The sequence below is a fragment of the Symphalangus syndactylus genome, chromosome 4 (assembly GCF_028878055.3).
Source record: "Symphalangus syndactylus isolate Jambi chromosome 4, NHGRI_mSymSyn1-v2.1_pri, whole genome shotgun sequence".
In the NCBI taxonomy this organism is placed as follows: Eukaryota; Metazoa; Chordata; class Mammalia; order Primates; family Hylobatidae; genus Symphalangus; species Symphalangus syndactylus.
In genome coordinates, this window is record NC_072426.2 from 136,996,388 (window position 1) to 137,019,533 (window position 23,146).

At 35.8% G+C, this 23,146-nt stretch overlaps 1 protein-coding gene across 3 annotated transcripts in view; it reads right to left on the minus strand.

Annotated features, from left to right (window-relative positions):
- Window positions 1–23,146, minus strand: part of MARCHF1 (membrane associated ring-CH-type finger 1) — an 864,354-nt gene that overhangs the window by 168,054 nt on the left and 673,154 nt on the right. For all 3 annotated transcript variants that reach the window (XM_063638342.1, XM_055276314.2, XM_063638341.1), the window contains one exon: window positions 12,851–12,901. In XM_063638342.1, coding sequence (XP_063494412.1) covers window positions 12,851–12,901 — 51 coding nt within the window. The remainder of the gene's footprint in view (window positions 1–12,850; window positions 12,902–23,146) is intronic.

Here is a 23,146-nt window from a genome sequence, read left to right on the forward strand (position 1 = left end):
CTTTGACCTTGGACTTCCCTCAAAAAAGAGTCTTCTTCTTGTTAAGAGATGTTCATAGTGTCAATAGAATGCAAGCTTGTTAAACATTCAAAGAAGACTACTTGTCTGTTACAGTGCTGGAGGAGATAAAATGCTATTGATCCTAGCTTCTTAGTGGGCATTCTGTTCAGGGCTTTAGTCACTGACAATAGTTAAAGGTAGAGTTAAAAGAAGTCCTTAGAAACCACGAAGCCAAATGTTGTTGTTTGAGAGATGGAGCCCTTCTTCACCAGCCATCCAAACATTGTTCATATGAAAGTACATTAAAAAGTGCTTTCCATTCTTCCAGTTACTGAAAGGCTGAAGAAGCTGAATGTGGACTAATGTTGAAAGAAACCAGCAAATAAATAAAGATTACACAATTTAAGGACCACATTACTGAAGAAAAAAGGAGGGAATATATTTCATACTCTCCTGTCCCTATCATTGCCAGAATACAACAGGAAGCCTTAGACATAATTTAACAGGCTAACCAAAGCTATCTAGAATGGTAACAGAATGCTTGACTTGCTAGGCTCCTATCATAAGAAGCTCGAAGTGCCAGGCATCAATCAAAGCTTTAGGTTTATTGAACTCTCATTTTGTTCTCATTTGGGAGTGTTACATCTCCTTCTGTGAACCAGAAGTTATAAACCTGCAGAGCCCAAAGTGCTGGCTGTGGGAAGCACAAATTCCCCAAGGGGACCACTGGGAGTGATGATAAGCAGGGTCACTTTTACCTGTTAGTTCTTGGGCCCAAGTATTATAAGTATATAAGGCAAAGTGTCATTTTATGGCTGTGGATTCAAAAAATATGCTGCATCCTGAGGGAGTTAGCTCCATTTTCCCAGGGTGCCTTTTCAAGCTGATGCCTCTCAAGCATCTTCAAAAGGCTATACAATTGTTGTATCAGGCTGGCAGCATCTGGCTGGTAGGGTATGTGCTAATCCCAGTAAATGTCATGATCATATATTCACTGCCACACCATTTTTTGCTATAAGGTGAATCCCTGGGTTAGAGACCATGTTAGGCAGAATCCTGTCCCATGTTAGTAGGTCAGATACTGAGACCTCAGATGTTGGTGATGGATGACAGCATGAGAAAATTCTGCCACATAATGGTGACAGGAGAAATACATATGTCCCTCAAGTGATATACTAGGACATCTCTTTCCCTCACACTAGTGTGGCTGTAAATGGACAAATATAGAAATTATGGCCTGATAAGAGAATGACAGCCAGGGACTCAGATTTCTCAGGCAAGCTACCCAGAGCAGCATAAGTGCTGGAAAAAGGTGAAAGGAATCTAAAATGAATGGGTGAAGACAATGGTGAGTATCAGTTATGACCTGTGAACCAAATGCAACAATGAGGGCTGTGTTTCATTCCACTTAACCTCTTCTTATAAGTTTCCTACAAACTGTAACCAACCAAAATCCTGGAGAAGCTATGTTGAGGTGAAACAAACTTAATGTGATACTTAAATGGATCTAAGTGGTCCAAGCAGTCACCAGTGGTGGAGGTTTATCCCCACGCAGATGCTTACTACAGGCCAGTGCCCCCATTACCCAGCTGCTGTGTGGCTGATTATCATAGCTGCTCCCTTCTCTGGAGAATCACCTTTGGCCTAACAGGAACTTTCTCAGCCAAAAGTCTATATTCTCTCCTACCCCAACAGGCCAATAGCTGCTTGACAGAGATGGGGAGACTGACTGCTTTTCCTCAAGAGAGAATTAACATGTGGTGCAATTTGTCTGGCAGAGGTTCCCTACGGGATCAGGAAGCTTGTGTGTATTGTAACATGTTCACAGACTGGCATGGCCCAAGGATCATTGCTCATAAGTCCACAGATCCCATGTTAAGTACTTATATAAGTTAATAATAAACTTACATATTATATATAAATATATAATAACTTATGTATTATAAGTTAAAAACAAAGCAGGCTCTAGTCATTCATTCGACATATATTTGTTGAGTGTGTCCTACTTATCAGTCCCTCTTCTGGGGCTGAGGAAGCAGCATTGAATGAAGAAATAGTTATTGCCCTCATAGAAGTTAAACCAATAAAAATATATAATACTGCAGATTATGATAAAATTCTTAAAGAAAAATAAGTAGAAAAGGAAATATGTCCTCACTGATAAAGTGGTATTTGAGTAGAAATGTAACAGAAACAAGGAAACCAATCTTAGTGCTGTGTGGGGAATGAGCATTCTGGGCGGCAGCAGCATGAAGGGCAAATGCCCTGAAAACAAAACCTATGCTTGAGGAATAAGAGGAAGTCAGTGTGTCTGGAAATGAGTTATTAAGAGGAAAAATGAGAATAAAATTAGCGAGATACCACAGGGCTGGATTATGGCTCCTTCGCCCATGAAAGAATTTATGTTTTATTTCGAGTAATGTGGAAAACCATTAGAGGTTTTGAACAGCAGCAAGACATTAGCTAACTGATATTTGGAAAGGATCATTTTGGCTGCTGTATGAAAAATAGACTTAAAAAATATAAGGATGATTGTTTCCACCATGTCACCATTTGGCTTCTTGGTCTGTTCCCTGTAGAAAACTGGTAGGTCAGGCAAATGACAGTAGATCACAGCAAATGTAACCAAGTAGAAGCACTAACTGAAGCTGTTCTGTGCCATATGTAATATCTTTACTAGAGCAGAACAACACAATATCTGGCATGTGGTATGAAGCTATTAATCCACGAATGTGTTCTTTTCAATATTTGTCATAAATATGGATCAAAAGCAGTTTGTATTCATCTGGCATGGATGTTAATATACAATCATGGTCCTGTTCCAGGAATATTTTACAAAACAGATAGGAGGTAGACTCAAATGTCCAGTAGTTGTCAAATATCAGAGCAGTCCACTGTATTGATGATATCATCAGGTATAATGAGGTCTAATGAGCAGGAAGGGCCAATACTCTGAATGCTTTGTTACGATATCTGTGTCCCAGAGAGTAGGAAATAAAACGAACATATCTTCAGGAGCTGGACAAATCAGTGAAATTTTTAGAAATTCTGTAGTCTACTGCATGCTAGTGCATTTCTTCCAGAGTTAAGACCAAATTTTGCATTTTACTTTACTATCAAGAAGGACCCAGACTGTTTGGTAGAACTCTTTGAATTTTAAACACAGCATAAACCACATTTCGGAATGATGCCCCTTTAAGAGATGACTCAGAAAGCTGCAGTTCTGAGTGGGGCCTAGAATGATAGAAGGTTCTGCAGCAATATCAGCTGCAATACAAGCACCCTTGATGCCACAGCAATGATAAATGGCAATACTACTAGAGGTAGCATGATAAATAAAAATGCAATGTGGGCTCTCTGTCAAGCTTTGAATGGAGAACTGCAGTGAAAAGCCTAGTGTTCTGGATCAAGGCCATACTATTGCAGCATAGTTCTTTCACCATTTAGAAAGCAGCTCCTAACAAGCTACATGGCCGTAGTAAGACTAAAGGCCTTTCTATGGACATCAGTTGACCATATGACTGGAACTATCCCTCATGAGCTTAATAACACATGTTATATTGTCCAGTAGGCAGAGCAGCAATTTATTGAACAATGGAACTTACTCATAAGAAAGTAGGGTTGCTGCTACTTGGAAAAGCAAGAAATATTTGGAAATTTGGGGAAATACACTGTCGTATATTTTCATTTACCCACACCCAGGTTTAACTTCATATAAGTGATTACAGCAACTACAGCATGATAAGGTTCAAAGGTCAGAGACACTTCACCAGCAAGCCACTTAGACTAACAGAAGTGATCATCAAGAATGAAGGATATTTGGAATGAGTCAGAAGAAGGATATGATGAATCAGTTATAACTTTGCAGCTGCAAGGAGTGAGAGCCCATTCGGCTAATCAATGTCTTTTAAGTTTCTCCTCAGAAATGGTGGCCAATCATCATCTATACAAATCCATGACAGGATGAAATGAGTTCATATGGATCTGGGTGGCTCAAAGGATGGACGATAGCAGGTGCTGTGAGTATTCCACCAAAATCCCTTTGGGTCCCTCTCACTGGTTCAGGACACATCTCCTTTGGCTTCTGGGTGCTTTTGTTTCTAAAGTCCCACTACTGCAATTCTCTGGAAAACTGCCCTTTGGCTTGTTGGACAGTTTACCTGCATGTAAAGAGAATCAAAATGGCTGGGAGTTTTTCTCGCCCTGAATGACCCTGAGCCAATGAATGGCAAATACTGGAGGATGAAAGCCTTGCTCCCTTGCCTCAAGAGGGGACAAAGTGAAGTGCATTTTACATTCCAGCATCCCTATGCAGGAGCAGGGAACTTCTGACTTCTTTCTCTTCCCTGGGCTGCCTTTCTTACTCCTTGGATGTCTTCTCCTAGGAATATTCTCATAGTGAGTCATTGCAAAAAATTATCATCTCAGGATCTGCTGTGATAAACCTGACCTAAGACAGATTCTTATTACACATTTATGTGGAAAATTTGATTACCATTTTGAGTCTGGAATTCATGGCAGAGATTTGAGCTAAAAATATCTTGATAGTTGTTGGGCTATTGGTTATATATAAACTTATGAGGCTAAATGAGATCACCCAAGGAGTGAGTGTATATAGATAACATGCCTCAGGACATAAGAAGGTCTCAGACTTTCTTATCTCCTCCCACCCAGCCTTGAATAATTAAACTAAATTTATACCCATTTCCTCAACTTTGGTCTCAGGACAGACCTTAACTCAGGCTCTCTGAAAGTTCTCAAATTAGTCCACCTCATTTCTAGTTATTTCCTAATCATATATCCTACTTTACTTCATCAACCTATCAAACTTACCCTCTAAAGGTATGTAGTCTGAAGGGATAGATGATTTATAGGTCCATTGTGTTAGCAAACCAAAATGGATCTCTCAATAAATCAGAATATTAAACACCTGTTCAGAGGTACAAACACTTGGCTCAGGTTTTCAGCTGAAAATAATTCTCAGTACGTTTTACATATAAGAAACACTTTCACCTTGACCTTGCTGGAAAGTACTTCGGGATCTTAAAGGCAAATCTGGAAAAATACGGAGAGATGAAGATTTACAGAAGTAAAATTTAAGTATATATTGGATCAGAAGAAAACACCTATTTAAAATGCTGTGAACCATATAATACCTTGTACACAGTACGTCATCAAAAAATATTTGTTGAGTAAATTGTACTGACTATCCCATGCATCTTTATTTATTGCAGAATTAACTGGTGTGCACATTTTATAAACTTTACCTTAAAATTTTGTAAGATATTTTAAGGTAGAGACTAACTGAAGAATTGAAACCACTCTCTGTCATGTAAATGAAGTCTAGTGAAAATAATAGGAAATGATGGAAACTAACTGAAATATCATTTTGTTAAGCTAGTGGCTTTTGAATTTCTTCTCATAAACAGATTAGATTTTGTGAGCTGCTTCCTACACACACCAAAAAGCAAAGGATTTTATTTAAAAGAAAATTCTCTTGACTTGAATTGGAAGTACAAGCCGTTCTTTCCTTTTGACAGTTGGCTTTTGAAAGGTTTTTCTTGTGAGATACACATTATACTGTTGCTAGTTAAATGTAATGATCCTTCACCCTAGAAGAAATAAAAGGCAAGATTTGGCTGACTTTTCTTCTTGAGGAACCTATTTGTGCGTAATATGTGTGTTAAAAAGCAGTAACAAGCACTAATATAAAAAAGTATTAAAAAATTAAGTAATGGATAAATGAAAGCTGCCTTTTTCACATCCAAGATATTTTGATAATCTCACATATACTATATTAAACCTATATAACTTATCTGTAGCTTTTGGATCAATTGTAACATATCCAAGGCACACCAACCTTACTTGAATTAAAAAAAAAAAAAGAGAAAGAAAGAGAGAATCATAGGTGTAACTGTCTTATATTTACTAAGACAAACTAGAAATATAAATTAATAAAAAAGCAAATGTTGCAAGGACCATAAAACTCAAAGTATAATTGCTGTTGAATAATATATGGTACAAAGATCCAGAGGCAAAAACTTAGGAGATATAATTTTTGATGTTCACTAACAATTGCACATTTATTATTTATCCCATGTTTGGAATTTTTTACTTTCACAGTAGCAAGATCATGTTTATAAGATACAGTCCTGAATGGCAAAAATAATAATGTTCCGTTTCATACATACTCATTAAGAAAAGTCTCAAGGACCTTGATGGGTTCTAGATCAATTTCTCTGTTTCTAAGCCAGATGACACTTCAGTGAATGGTGTTGAGCACCAAGACTCTCCTGAATTTCCTTGGTAGGTGACACTTCTTCACATGTGCTGTCAAACTCATTGAGCTTGACAATCTCACATAGATTGAGGTTGTATGACCTTTATGACTAGACTGAAGATAATGCATTCTATTATTTAAAGTTCCATCTCAAAAACCCTTACAAAGTATTTTATATAACTTCTTCCTTATGATCTATGTTTTCTAGCTTCCATGCCTTGGACTTACAACCCTTTAAACAGCCTTCCCTGACAGTTGATCAATTCACACCCATTCTTCAAGTGCCTTTTTACATACTATTCTTGTAAGAAATTTTCTCTGCTGCTACCCTCTCCCAATTAGATGGAAGTGATGGCTCTCCGAATTCCCATAGCTTCTGTCTATACTTCTTTTTTAGGTAGAATATTAGGGGTTCCATTCACCACATCCAGGTTCAGTGACTTTCTGAGAGAACTCAGGACAGAATATACCCATACTTATGGCTGTGATTTATTTGTATCCTTGTATCCAAAGGATACAAGGCAAATCAGCAAAGGGAAAAGGCACAGGGAGTGATGGAGTGAAGTCCAGAGGAAACCAGGAGCAAGCTTCCAGAAGTTCATCTCAGCAGGGTGTGCTGGGATGTGCTCAATGAGTTTGACGACACATGTGAAGAAGTGTTGCCACCAGGGGAGCTTGTAAGAGCCTCAGTGCTCAAAGTTTTTACTGGGGGCTGAGTGTGTAGGCAACTACATGTACCAAGACTCCAGACTCCCAGAAGGAAGGCATGTGCTTAGGATAGCTGTGTTGTTTGCAGTTCAGGCAGAATGAATCATCCTTAACAGGTAGGGTGAAGCACTACTTATGGAATCTAAGTTTCCAGAGGTCAGCCAAGGGCTAATCTTGCCTCAGTCTATTCTCAGGATAGAGTCTCACGCCTGTTATGTGAACTCTTTGGTGTGCTGTTAGTTACTCAGTTCCACCGTAAGCTCACTAAGGAACGGGGAAGGAAATTTTTAAATTATTACTCCATAATTCCCAGTATAGAACAAGATTTCCGATATGTGACACTCAACAAATATTGATGATGAGAAAGTCTGATTCATTAAAGAACTGCAAGAAAGAGGCAGGAAAGCAGACTTATAAATATAAAAGATAATTTTGCCATTCCATTCTAGATGGAGTCCTTTGTACTCTCTGTGATTTTCCTGTGTCTAAGGACAGGAGATGGCATAAGCATATAAAAGGTAAGGAAGACACCCATTATGAGTAATACTATTATTGACATAAGACAATTTATTATTTATTGTTAAATATATGTATATTTTTTATGGAAATAGGAATATGCATTTTTTTAAGGAAATAACTTCAGATCTCTAACATTTTCCTTAGTCCTGTCCACTCTTCATTTTATTATTATTACACCTAGAAAACATTGCATATATTATAGACCATGTTCCAATTTATTGGCTTAAAAAGATATTTATCGAGCACTTGCTTGAAGCCGTCACTGATACAGAAATATTAAGAATCCCATAATAAAAATAGCTAATACACAGGCCAAACACTGTTTTAAGCACCACCGCAAGAGGTGGATACTAATATATATCTTCCTTTTACAGACAAACTTATTAGGGATGTTAAATAACTTTCCTAAGAGTTACTCTGCTATCCATCCAATCACTCCACTGTACTGATTCTTATACTTGAGAAATGCTCACAGTCTTCAACATAAAAAATTATTTTGACAAAATTAAGGAAAAAAATCTTTGCTCCAATGTTAAATTTTTCCTCTCCAATGCTTTACAAATTAAAGAACTTAAGTATTTCTAGATTTGGCCACTTCATGATTGATAAATTGTGTAGTCAGTGAATAGTTTTCCACTTATCAATTTATGAAAAAGTAGTGAGGACTCAACGACATATTTAGCATTGTGACTCATTCTGAACATAAAAGGAAAGTTAAGTTGGTTTAAATAGGTAAACTTATGTGCACTGAAATCTGTTTATTCCTATCACTGATTGATGGTTGAGTGTTTGTGGTACAATTTATGTTCAAGAATAGAATTTTTTTATTTCTCTCCAAATAGGATGCAGTTTTATAATTAATTGTCTCCCACACAGAAGTACAATTAATACATACCAGACCCTGAAGAAGAACTCATAGAAGGGAAACTAGACTGTTGATTTTTCGATTTCTTAAAGCATTAAAGACTAAAACATGATAAACAAGCTGGATTAAGTAAAACCCAAAGAGCAGTTTAGAAATGCAGATATAATTTCACCCCTAGATCATCAAACAGTATTTGGTGTGACAAAGGCGTTGTCAGTACTGTTTACAAGTTTTTTGGTCATTACTTATTCAACATTAGTATTCAAGTTGAGACAGATGACAGAGTTCTTTGGTTTGGGCAAATCTCTTCATTGTGAAACTAGGGTGATAGATATTTGCAAGGCATTGTTTTAATTTATAACCACTTCAGAAAACCTCCTTCAGGTGACTGATATTATCATCATCCCTATGTCATAAAAGAGGCAACTGTGTCTCGGGAAGGTAAAGTGAACATCTCAGGGTCATGTAAGTAGGAAGCGACAGAGTGGTGACTTACACTCAGATCCTTACTCTCCAGAGTTAGTGCTCTTAACCAGTAGGCCACATTGCCTCTCAAATATCTCTGAAGGGACATAGATTTGAATGTAATTAGAAATATTCAGTACCAAGCACTGAGGTACAATTCTCTATGTGTCTGTCACATCTCTGCATGTCTTGCAAGCACACACATTGACTGATACTAGACTATCTTAAAGAATGTTAGTATAGTGGATGGTGTTGCAAGACAGAGATATGGTCTCCCTATGGAGGAATGGGCAGGCATGCTTACTCTTATTAAAATATTAGGGTCTGCTCCTATAAACATCCCACTGTGTGTGCAGATGTCATCTGACCATTGGCGACTGGGCTTTGGAAACCAGCATAAGATAATGTTGATACTGTGGTCACAATTTTTTTCTTAATGAATTATAAAGCCTTTTGACTCTGAAAACAGAAGAGAATAAAACAAAAACGTCTCTAAATTGGAAGTTGATCTACTTTCTCTAATGTCTGAAGATTATTACTATTTTGGGGATCCTCTTCAAAAAAAGCAAGGCTGGTTCAACATACACAAATCAATAAATGTAATCCAGCATATAAAAAGAACCAAAGACAAAAGCCACATGATGATCTCAATAGATGCAGAAAAGGCCTTTGACAAAATTCAACAACCATTCATGCTAAAAACTCTCAATAAGTTAGGTATTGATGGGACGTATCTCAAAATAATAAGAGCTATCTATGACAAACCCACAGCCAATATCATACTGAATGGGCAAAAACTGGAAGCATTCCCTTTGAAAACTGGCACAAGACAGGGATGCCCTCTCTCACCACTCCTATTCAACATAGTGCTGGAAGTTCTGGCCAGGGCAATCAGGCAGGAGAAGGAAATAAAGGGTATTCAATTAGGAAAAGAGGAAGTCAAATTGTCCCTCTTTGCAGATGACATGATTGTATATCTAGAAAACCCCATTGTCTCAGCCCAAAATCTCCTTAAGCTGATTAGCAACTTCAGCAAAGTTTCAGGATACAAAATCAACGTACAAAAATCACAAGCATTCTTGTACACCAATCACAGACAAACAGAGAGCCAAATCATGAGTGAACTCCCATTCACAATTGCTTCAAAGAGAATAAAATACCTAGGAATCCAACTTACAAGGGATGTGAAGGACCTCTTCAAGGAGAACTACAAACCACTGCTCAGTGAAATAAAAGAGGATACAAACAAATGGAAGAACATTCCATGCTCATGGGTTGGAAGAATCAATATCGTGAAAATGGCCATACTGCCCAAGGTAATTTATAGATTCAATGCCATCCCCATCAAGCTACCAATGACTTTCTTCACAGAATTGGAAAAAACTACTTTAAAGTTCATATGGAACCAAAAAAGAGCCCGCATCGCCAAGTCAATCCTAAGCCAAAAGAACAAAGCTGGAGGCATCACGCTACCTGACTTCAAACTATACTACAAGGCTACAGTAACCAAAACATCATGGTACTGGTACCACAACAGAGACATAGATCAATGGAACAGAACAGAGCCCTCAGAAATAATGCTGCATATCTACAACTATCTGGTCTTTGACAAACCTGACAAAAACAAGAAATGGGGAAAGGATTCCCTATTTAATAAATGGTGCTGGGAAAACTGGCTAGCCATATGTAGAAAGCTGCAACTGGATCCCTTCCTTACACCTTATACAAAAATTAATTCAAGATGGATTAAAGACTTACATGTTAGACCTAAAACCATAAAAACCCTAGAAGAAAACCTAGGCAATACCATTCAGGACATAGGCATGGGCAAGGACTTCATGTCTAAAACACCAAAAGCAATGGCAACAAAAGCCAAAATTGACAAATGGGATCGAATTTAACTAAAGAGCTTCTGTACAGCTAAAGAAACTACCATCAGAGTGAACAGGCAACCTACAGAATGGGAGAACATTTTTGCAACCTACTCATCTGACAAAGGGCTAATATCCAGAATCTACAATGAACTCAAACAAATTTACAAGAAGAAAACAAACAACCCCATCAAAAAGTGGGCAAAGGACATGAACAGACACTTCTCAAAAGAAGACATTTATGCAGCCAAAAAACACATGAAAAAATGCTCATCATCACTGGCCATCAGAGAAATGCAAATCAAAACCGCAATGAGATACCATCTCACACCAGTTAGAATGGCAATCATAAAAAAGTCAGGAAACAACAGGTGCTGGAGAGGATGTGGAGAAATAGGAACACTTTTACACTGTTGGTGGGACTGTACACTAGTTCAACCATTGTGGAAGTCAGTGTGGCGATTCCTCAGGGATCTAGAACTAGAAATACCATTTGAGCCAGCCATCCCATTACTGGGTACATACCCAAAGGACTATAAATCATGCTGCTATAAAGACACATGCACACGTATGTTTATTGCAGCACTATTCACAATAGCAAAGACTTGGAACAAACCCAAATGTCCAACAACGATAGACTGGATTAAGAAAATGTGGCATATATACACCATGGAATACTATGCAGCCATAAAAAAGGATGAGTTCATGTCCTTTGTAGGGACATGGATGAAACTGGAAAACATCATTTTCAGTTAACTATCGCAAGGACCAAAAACCAAACACCGCATGTTCTCACTCATAGGTGGGAATTGAACAATGAGGACTCATGGACACAAGAAGGGGAACATCACACTCCGGGGACTGTTGTGGGGTGGGGGGAGTGGGGAGGGACAGCATTAGGAGATATACCTAATGCTAAATGACGAGTTAATGGGTGCAGCACACCAACATGGCACATGGATACATATGTAACAAACCTGCACATTGTGCACATGTACCCTAAAACCTAAAGTATAATAAAAAAAAAGTAATATAAAATTACTAGTATAAAGTTAATTTCAGGAATGTGGAAGGTCCTGGCAAGTGAGAAGCCCTGAACTGGAAGCTCTAATCATGACAAATCCATCTTGCTTCTAAATATATTTTTGAAAGTCATTATTTTCCATTTTGACAAATGACTCTAAATTACTTTTCACTTCCCAAGCACCAGGTGTATATATCACATGGTGACTCATTTTAAAGAATAGCTCTTACATTTTGTTTTTTTAGGCAACAAAAATCTAGAGTATGTCTCTCAAATGATAATCTTTTCAACACTCGGGTGTCCTACTTAGATTTATATACAGTCAAGGGAATATTTTGTTTTTTTATCCGATGACTCTACAACCTCTAAATATGGCCAAACTGATGTTTTTATGAAATTGATTTCTAAAACTTGCCTTAGTGACAAAAATAGTTAAATTCCAACAGAGTTCAGCCCAAAGTCCAGAAAAATTAAATTCACGAGAATTGTACCATGAATGTTGATATAGTTTCAACTTGGATATGTGGCAGATCTATGGTGTTTGAAATGACAGAAAAAACATACTTTACATAATACTATGACAGTAGCAAATTGGCCAGACATGGTGGCTCACGCCTATAATCCCAATACTTTGGGAGGCTGAGGAGGGCGGATCACGAGCTCAGGAGTTCGAGACTAGCCTGGTCAACATGGTGAAACCCCGTCTCTACTAAAAATACAAAAATTAGCTGGGCATGGTGGTGGGCACCTGTAATCCCAGCTATTCAGGAGGCTGAGGCAGGAGAAGGAGGTGGAGGTTGCAATGAGCCAAGATCTCACCACCACACTCCAGCTGGGGCGACAGAGTAAGACTCTGCCTAAAAAAAAAAAAAAGAAAGAAAGAAAGTAGCAAATTATCTCTTGCACACAGCATGGAAAATGAAAAAATAGCCTAACTTATTTTCTTGTGTAAAATCACGTCTTCTTATTACAGTAAAAGCTTAAAAGAGTTAAAACCATGAACAAATCACATTTGTGTTCTGCTCACAGATAACAATTATAGGTTAAACATTATAAACATTTATGTGAACTCATGAAGTGTAGAAGTCAACAAACAAGAAAGTGAGTACTTCACTTACTTTTGAAATGTTACTTGATCGACTTGCAGATCGCCCTGGGGATTTTTCATTCTGAAAAATAAAATTGGAAACATTAATTAAAAGAAGGTATGGCACTTTCACCATACTGTACCACTGAGAAGAGAAACCACAGCACAAGGAAATTTGTGAATGCTCTCTATGTTGTTTTGACTAATACACATACTAATTGCTTACACAGAATGCTTTTTTCTTTTATGAAATCATTTCTCTAATATATATTAGTGTACTTTAAACATGCTTCAATTAATATCTGAGTATTAATCAGGTTACAAGTATTTGTTTCCAGGAAATAATTATTTCTCCAGAAAAATTTTTGAAATTCTTCGAAAGTAAAATTAGACAGTAAAAGTGTAGTCTACTATTTCCCCTTTTGCCCTTGCAACTAGGAAATTTTGAGTAAATTCTGGTTTTCAACATCACTAAATATTCTGTGCTGGGTATATGGTATATACATCCACCTTGTATTCTTCTAAACTGCCTTTTATTTATTTTTTGTTATTTTACATACTTTGAAATTAAAACATTTACTTTTTAAAATTTAAGATGCTTCTGGTTATATATTTTTAAATTAAAACTTAAAACTTTTATAAATATTTATATCCTCAGTTATTTCCTCTTAAAGAATTTTTTATTTAAAAGAAAAGAGGCATGAAAAAAGCTTTTGAATAAATGTTTTTTTAAAAGGTCATATAATTTTAAAGTAGAAATGAACCTTAAGTAGCTGGGCCCTCCCGTTTGAAGCCCAGAGACATTGTGTTCCTGAAAATTATATAGCTACTTTTTCTACTCTGCCAATTATGTGCTGATGGATAATCAACTGGAAAAATCAGACTTTATAAGCATTGTGCATTTTACATGTAGAAAGAGATCAAAGATCAAAGTACACCTCTACTTCTGTAGAGAAAATGTTGTTGGAAGAATCAATTCTGAATACTAGAAGTTTATAAAGGATCTGACATACCATTGTCATTGAAATAATTTACCAATGAAAGAATTCCTTTTTTTTTTTTTTTTTTTTTTTTAACTTCTGGACTCAGCCCCAAAGTGGGCCTGAGTAGGCAACTGCAATGCATCTTGACATAGGTCATTTTTGAGAACTAAGTTGTTATAACAACCCGTGGGGCTGAAATTGCCCATGATGACTACTTGAGACAGTTTTGGAGACACAGTGATGACAGGATACGTCAGATGTGTTATTGCAGAAAAACACTGGCTGCATTCACTGCGAACTGTCACTGTGTCATGTGCAGGCTTACAGATATTCCAGCTGAACAGTACTTTTTCCTTTACATGCAACATCCATCTCATACAACCACTGATGTCACTGTGGAGCATGTTATTACAGACCGAGATGAGTCACAACGATACGGTTAGTTACACCTCATAACAGCCCCATGCTCCAGCTGGAAATTAATGTGTATACGACCGCAGACAGTCTTCCCTGATTAGCTCCGCTGGTGATGGAGAGAGGCACTTTTCTACTGACATCTCAACTCCTCTCCTAGAGACTAGAAAACAAAATCAATCCATCTTTCCTTCTCAGTGAAATTTAGGATTTTGACACATTGTGTAGGACAGAGTCACATAATATAATAGGCTTTGGGAGAGACTGGTAGCAGTGGTTATTTTGTTATGTTTTCTATATTTACATGACAATTGAGAACATGATTAAGAACTAGAATTGAAAGGTGCTGCCATGGGAATCATGCAAAATAAGAAATTTAATTTTGCATAGGATTACTTAATTTTTCTAACTAAATGGGACTTCATGATGTTTTGAGATAAGACAAGAAAGGCCAGATTCACTTTACAATGTGTGAGTTCACCACACAGTTATAATAAGAATATTATTTCCACACTCTCTACCAGCATCTGCCAGTCTAATGGGGGAAAAGCATCTGATTGATTATTTAATACTTCAAAGGATTTTTTAACTTGAAATGGATTGGCTTTATTTTCTCCCAATATAAGGTCATGCATTGAAATAAACAAACTTAGGCAAACGTTAACATTTTTGCCATGGCTACGTTCTCTATTGTTTCTATACCAGTACATGGAAGAGGAAAGTGCGTCAGAAAAGTTAACATGTGGGAGGACAGTGGTGTACGCTATGCTGTGCTGGCAGTGATGTAAAGTGAGAGACTGCCTTGCAGTGAGAACTCTGGTGATGTGCTAGTTCTGGCAGGAGTACATTGTTTGACATTCCTGGACTTCAATTTCCTCATTGTAAAATTGGGGAGATAATATCTTGGAAATCTGTGTAAGGAACAAATGAGTTATAAATGAAAACATTTTATAAATTGTGAAGTTATGATATTTCCATTATAATACACAGGTATAAGAAACATTGAAAGAGCTTTCTTTAAAAATCATGGTGATCATCATAGGTCACTGTACACTTTTTTTTTTTTTACATAAACATCTTATTTTCTGTATCTTGCAATTCTGCCTTTGATTCTGGCACATAAGATTTAAAAATTAAAAATTAAATCATTCTCTGCCCAGGGGAATTAAGAAAATTGGTTTGCCTTGCTTTTGAAGCAAAGCACCAGAAACACTTCCTCTCTTGGAAAACATCCAAAGCAATCTGTCCAATTTGCTACTAATTAATTGGGTGGCTTATCCCATTACTATTGCAATGTCATATTCTTCTTTGCAGATTAGTCAATATGGTTGTCATACCTCATCACAATCAGTTTAACTACTTTACCTTAGATTAAAAATAAGCTGTCTCAGAATCTAATATAACTTACTGGCACCCAAATTATAGTGACCTTGTAGGTCAATAAAAGTTGGAAGCAACAAGAGTTCCTAACAAGTCTGCGTGGAATGGATGGGATCATTAAGCAGTAATGTTGGATTTCAGCATGTCATTCACAGTATACAGACAGGGAGAGAGACTTCCAGTTTCATAAGTTTTATTGAAAATATTTACAAGAAGTTTCTAATTTTTGATTTGCTATGAATGTGTCTGATATTAATAGTTCTGTTTTGTGATGATTATTGTTTTTCAAAGTTGATCCTACTAAACATGGTTGGATTCTTTTTACTAGCGAGGAAAAATGATCGCCAAATGAGAAAATCATTACCAAGTTTTGTTATAATGAATTTTTAATGTTAGACTCTAAGGAAAGTGACACATTTCCTTTAAAACGAAGTGGTCTGTCCTAACAATACACAACATGACTGGACATGTATGAATCTAGGTATAAACTTTCTGTATACTATGTCATTGACTGAGGGACACAATAAAGCTTAAAAAAGGTTTTTTAATGTAACCTGAAAAAAAGTAAATATTTCTGCAGAAAAAAAACACACTAAGATATTCTTACAGACACCACTAATCTGATATTCTGCAATTTTATTCCCCTTTTTTTTCAGGTTAAAAATTCCAAGTATTTGAAAGGAGAAAATAAGGTAATTTGGAGGGTCATCTGAACAATTTTAAGTTGACAATAGATCAATTTTTGCTAGGGTAAGTATAATTTGGAATAGAAGAAAAGTCTTAAACAATGTGGTCTGTAAATAAAAAATAAGCAAGGCCATAGGGAAACTGAATACTGCAATAAAATTTGATTAAAAGATATATAAAAAAATCTCATGCCTATTAAGTGATAAACATTTAATGTCTATGAAACATTTAAAAATTATTTGACCTTAAATAATACTTTAACAAATATGGCCAAGTAGAGACTTTGCAGGGTCTTTTTTTTCAATATTGAGCCAATACAATTAGAAATCCAATTTTGAAAAGTGACTCATAAGTCTTAATTGCCTGAAAATTAACTAAGATACTTTTATATAATACTTGGTCCAAAGGAATGAAAACTCTGAAATAGAGCCAGAAACTACATAATATATAATATTAAAACCTATAGCATATTGCAAAAGCTGTATTCAGATAAAAGTTTATAACTGTAATGATGGCCATTCTAACTGGTGTGAGATGGTATCTCATTGTGGTTTTGATTTGCATTTCTCTGATGGCCAGTGATGAGGAGCATTTCTTCATGTGTTTTCTGGCTGCATAAATGTCTTTTGAGAAGTGTCTGTTCATGTCCTCTGCCCACTTTTTGATGGGGTTGTTTGTTTTTTTCTTGTAAATTTGTTTGAGTTCATTGTAGATTCTGGATATTAGCCCTCTGTCAGATGAGTAGGTTGCAAAAATTTTCTCCCATTGTGTAGGTTGCCTGTTCACTCTGATGATAGTTTCTTTTGCTGTGCAGAAGCTCTTTAGTTTAATGAGATCCCATTTGTCGATTTTGGCTTTTAGGTGCTGGAGAGGATGTGGAGAAATAGGAACACTTTTACACTGTTGGTGGGACTGTATACTAGTTCAATCATTGTGGAAGTCAGTGTGGCGATTCCTCAGGGATCTAGAACTAGAAATACCATTTGACCCAGCCATCCCATTACTGGGTATATACCCAAAGGACTATAAATCATGCTGCTATAAAGACACATGCACACGTATGTTTATTGCGGCACTATTCACAATAGCAAAGACTTGGAACCAACCCAAATGTCCAACAACGATAGACTGGATTAAGAAAATGTGGCACATATACACCATGGAATACTATGCAGCCATAAAAAATGATGAGTTCGTGTCCTTTGTAGGGACATGGATGAAACTGGAAACCATCATTCTCAGTAAACTATCGCAAGGACAAAAAACCAAACACCACATGTTCTCACTCATAGGTGGGAATTGAACAATGAGAACTCATGGACACAGGAAGGGGAACATCACGCTCTGGGGACTGTTGTGGGGTGGGGGGAGGGGGGAGGGACAGCATTAGGAGATACACCTAATGCTAAATGACGAGTTAATGGGTGCAGGAAATCAACATGGCACATGGATACATATGTAACAAACCTGCACATTGTGCACATGTACCCTAAAACCCTAAAGTATAATAAAAAAAAAAAAAAAAAAAAGCACCTAGCATAGAGACAAAAAAAAAAAAAAGTTTATAACTGTAAATGTTTTCATTATTAAAGAACACAAGAATGTAATAAAAGAAACATAAAAGCTAAAACTAATTAAATTGATTTAAGTTAGAGAAAGGATAAAAAGATTTTCTTAAAGAAAGTCTTTGAAAATAATTGCAAAATACATGAACTTCCCATAAGACTTATTAAGGGAAAGAGAGAACAAAAAAATGACATGAGAAATGATACATAATCATAGACACAAAAAACTGTATAAAAAGAATGCTACATGTAACATTATTACAACAAATATGAAAACCTAGAGGAAATACATTATATTTCAGTAAAGCAAAAACTCCCAGAATTTGTTCAAGAAAAAGAGAAAAACATAAGATAGATAATCAAGGAAATATTCAAAAAGTAAATAAAAGTCTATATGCTCCTAAAATGGATAAGGGCATGCTGATTTTACAACTGAGCTGTATTTTACTTTAAGGAACACATAATTCCAATATTATGTATACTATTATTGTCATAGAAACATAAATTTTCCTAATCCATATTATTAACATGGCATAAATGAAACTTCAAATGTGTTAAGACAGTACTCCCTACCCCACCAAAAAAAACCAGTAGGAAAAAAAAAGGAAAAAGAAAATGGTGCTCTGCTCTCATTTGGAACTACAGATGCAGAAAATATTAAAAATTAGTGTATATTTTGATAGTAGCATATATCTTTGATACATGAGCAGTGTATCACTAAAATTCCCCAAGAATAGAATAAATAGAATTTACTTATTTCAGGTTTTAAAACCTCAGGACACCTGTCAACATAATCCATTAGATTAATACATTGAAAGAGACAAACATTATGATTTTATAACTAAATTCTGAAAAGATATTTGACAAACTTTGGCAGTCTTATTCTAACATAAGCTCTAAGTAAAACAAGAATTGAAGGAAACCCCTTATAGTAATAAAGACAATATTCTAAAACACACTATGAGATATAATTCTAATTGTTAAAATACAGAAACTACAAAAATTATAGAACCCCTATTAGGTGTGCTTGCTATAATTATTCAACTTGTTTTAGAGTTTTTAGCAAATATAACAAAGAAATGGAGTATTTGGTAGAAAAAGTGTTGAAAAAGAAGCAATAAAACAATCCTTTCTTATTAATGACATAACATCTTAGAAATCCCAAGTGTCTCTGGTTAAGAAACAAAACTACTGCAGCTAATTAGACTTTAGTACAGTACTTAGATACATGACAATTAGATAATGGCAGCGTCTACTAGGTTTCCTAAAATCCATTATCTCTTGCTTGTGCATTAATGGAATAATAACTGAATATACACCTTCACAGTGGCATTATATCTCCCAGCCTTCCTTTGGTTATAGGTTGCCTAAGGTCAAATTTCCTCCAATGAGATGTGACCAGAACTAATAATTGTCAGTTTCCTGCCTGTCACATGAATCTCCCATACAATTTCTTTTTTTTTTTTCTGTCAACCAGATTTTAATTGATCCAAAAAGAAGATGTCATTTGATAACCAATAAAACCTATAGCAAATTAAAACAAAGTAAATTTTAAAAACTATGTATAAAATCTGGAGAGAGATGTAACCTAGATGTTATTATTGCCAGCTATCTCTTGGTACTGAGATTATAAGTAACTCGTAGTATCTTTTAGCTTGTCTGTGTTATAAATTTCTTTTTTTTTTTTTTAATGTCCATTTTATTTTATTTTATTTTATTTTGTTTTATTTTATATTTTTTTTTGTATGTTTATTGCGGCACTATTCACAATAGCAAAGAGTTGGAACCAACCCAAATGTCCAACAATGATAGACTGGATTAAGAAAATGTGGCACATATACACCATGGAATACTATGCAGCCATAAAAAATGATGAGTTCGTGTCCTTTGTAGGGACATGGATGAAACTGGAAAACATCATTCTCAGTAAACTATCGCAAGGACGAAAAACCAAACACCGCATGTTCTCACTCATAGGTGGGAATCGAACAATGAGAACTCATGGACACAGGAAGGGGAACATCACACTCCGGGGACTGTTGTGGGGTGGGGGGAGGGGGGAGGGACAGCATTAGGAGATACACCTAATGCTAAATGACGAGTTAATGGGTGCAGGAAATCAACATGGCACATGGATACATATGTAACAAACCTGCACATTGTGCACATGTACCCTAAAACCCTAAAGTATAAAAAAAAAAAAAAATTAATAAACAAGCTTCTCCCATACAATTTCTTACATGCTTTTTTTCCTACTGCTCTTTGCTGGGATGGAAACTATCAGGGCAAGACAGAAGGCCACGAATCAAAGATGGTAGACCTGAATTCTTGTGGGTCTTTGAGTGACCACATAATGAAAAGCCTTCTGCCAACTTGGAGTACATACTCTAAACTCTCATCAGAGAGGAAAAAAAGTGTATTTCTTGTGAGCCATTACATTTTTGATTTATTTATTATAATATTGTGTCTATCCTAATGGAAACACTATAAAATCAATAGCTTTCTCTTAGCAATAAATATCCAGAAATGTAATAACAAAAATAAAAACCATAAAACACTTAGGAATAAACTTAACAAGGACATGAAATTTTATTTGAAAATATATTCTATAAAATATTACTGAGGAGTGTAAATTGTGATCTGAAAAAATAAAGTACCATACTTTTGATGGGAAGATAATTTTCTAATATATAAACCCTCTACAAGCTGACATATGAGTAGAATGTAGTTCCAATTGAATCTCCAATAGAATTTATTTCTTGTTTTCTGGAGAAGAAAGGAGGTAGATAAAATGATCTTAAAAAACAATGATCTTAAAGAACTTATACATAAAAAGAAATACCTAAGAATAGCCAAGAAAATAATGAAAAAAAGGAGAGCTTTTTATGCTAGGCATTGCACATATTAAAAGTCACTATCATTAAGTGAATATGGTATTGGCATAGAAATTAACCAAAAGATCAGTGTAATCAAGAATAGAAAATCCAGAAATAGATGTAAGAATCTCACATATAAAAATGATTTCCAGTCAATATTGAGGATAGTTGACGCAATAAATGTTGCTGGACAACTGGCTACCTCTGTAGAAGAAAAAGCCAGACCTCTATCACTTAGCATGTATAATCATGGAGTCTTGATGGAACAATGTCTTAAATGTTAAAGATTAAAAAAACTTTGAAATAAGTCTAAATTATGAACTCAATCTTGGGGTGGGCAAGATTTACATAGCTAAGACACGAACCAGAAACTATATGGCATTGGTATATTTGATTATCCTCTGTCTAGAAAAATACAAAAAATTAAAGTGAGTAAACAATTGTGTTAGTAAACAATGAAACACAAAAGACTGATAAAGTTTAATTTCTAGAATATGCAAAGTGGTTTTGTCTATTCACAAGAGAGGCAACAGAAAGGAACCAAATAGAAAACATAAATGAGCAAGAGATAGAAACAGAAATTCACAAAAAAAGGAACTACATATTGTCAATAAATATATGGCAAGATGCTCAAAATCATGAGCAGTCAGAAAAATGTAAATTAAAGTAGCAACAAGACATCACTTTTTACTCATCATGCTGAAAAAATTTAAGAGTGACAGCTTTTGTTGCTGATGGCAATAGGAAGAATGAATACTCTTAAAAATGCTAGTAGAAATGTGATTTTCTTCCACAACATCATTGAAAAAACATCTGGCAACATATATTGAAATTAAAAATATCACTTCATGCAGTAATTTCACCCTTGGGAATCTCTCCCAGAGAAATACAAGCACTAGTACATAAAAATATGTGAATGAGGACACTTAATATACAACTCTGTTTAAATAAATAAATAAATAAAATAAATAAAAAGAATCCTAGCAATGAAGATGGGACAGTTGTTAAATGTCTCAAAGCTTTAAACCCACTCTTCTAGCTTCTGTTCTGGGCTGGAACTCCACAAACCATTTTTCTGTTGTGTCATCTGACTCCCTACTAAGCTCTGCTTATTGGGGAGTGGGTGTTGAGGGGGGCCACAGGGAAACCAGAAGGCTAGAAAAGGAAAACAGGATTTGCTCCATCTATTTGATTTCTATACGCTTCTTGTGTTTGCATCATCCTAGAAATGCTTCTTCACCCTGGGAGTTAGTTGCAATCCCCTCCTGTAGCAGCAGCTGACAGCTAGATACACGGTTTCTAATGCCCTCAGAAACAGGTTCATTGCACTCTTTTGAAGACCAGCTGGTGGATTCTTAGAATTCTAAGAGGTTTGAGTTCCAGTTCCATTGGGCCCTCCTCCAAGCTTTTAATAATTTTAATTTCTTTCCCCTGTTCACTCAGACCTAGGGAGGATGGCTGCTTCCTACAATTCCTGTCTTTGTAACATCTTTGTGTCCTCATTTTTTTCCTTTCAGTTACCTAGTTAATGATCTTTTACAGCCAAGGCATATATCTTTATACTAAATTATCTGTGTTAAAACAAAAGGCGTCATTTATCCCTCTTGACTAACAGAATAAACACTGCTCATCAATAAAGAATTGTGAAGTAATTTATAGTAGAGCCAAACCTTGAAATTATCATGCAGTCACAAAAAATGAATTGAATCTCTGGCATTTGAGAGATTTCCATAAGATAACTTCGAGAGTGGAAAGTAAAATAAGAAGTGATAAAATATGATTCTTTTTAAAACATACCAGGACAGAACCTCTATAAGTATATATGCATGTGCATGTTTGTGTACAGACATGCAGTAGTATATGACTATATGAGCATGGAAAAAGTCATGGAAAGTTATGCAAAAACTATATTAACATGAATTATTGGGTAGAGTGGTGGGAGGAAGGAAGACAGTCCAGCAGGAGGGGAATGAGGAAAAGAGAGGAGATGGGGGGCAGGGAATCTTAAAAAGCAAAAGAGAATGTTAGAGCTCTGTTGATGTAAAATTATATATGGTTATGATGTGCATACAGAAATTATAATGCAAATATGAGGTTATATCTTTATTGGCAAATGGTAATGTTCATGATATATTGTTAAGGTAACAAAGTTATAGAAAAATTTGTAGAGGACAATTCCATTTCTTTAAAAATAATGAAATAGATTACGTATAGAGAGTGATTCCATTTCTTTAAAAACAAACAGAACTCCTATATATGTCTACATATTTACAGATGTATGTTTGACTGAGTAGAAATATATTAATCCAATCTTGGCTATTAACACTGCAATCTATGCACAATGGTTACCTTTAGTCCTTAGCATGGCGGGATTGAAGGAAAGCAGGCAGGCCCATGGGAATAGTCTAGCCCTTTTCTTTAA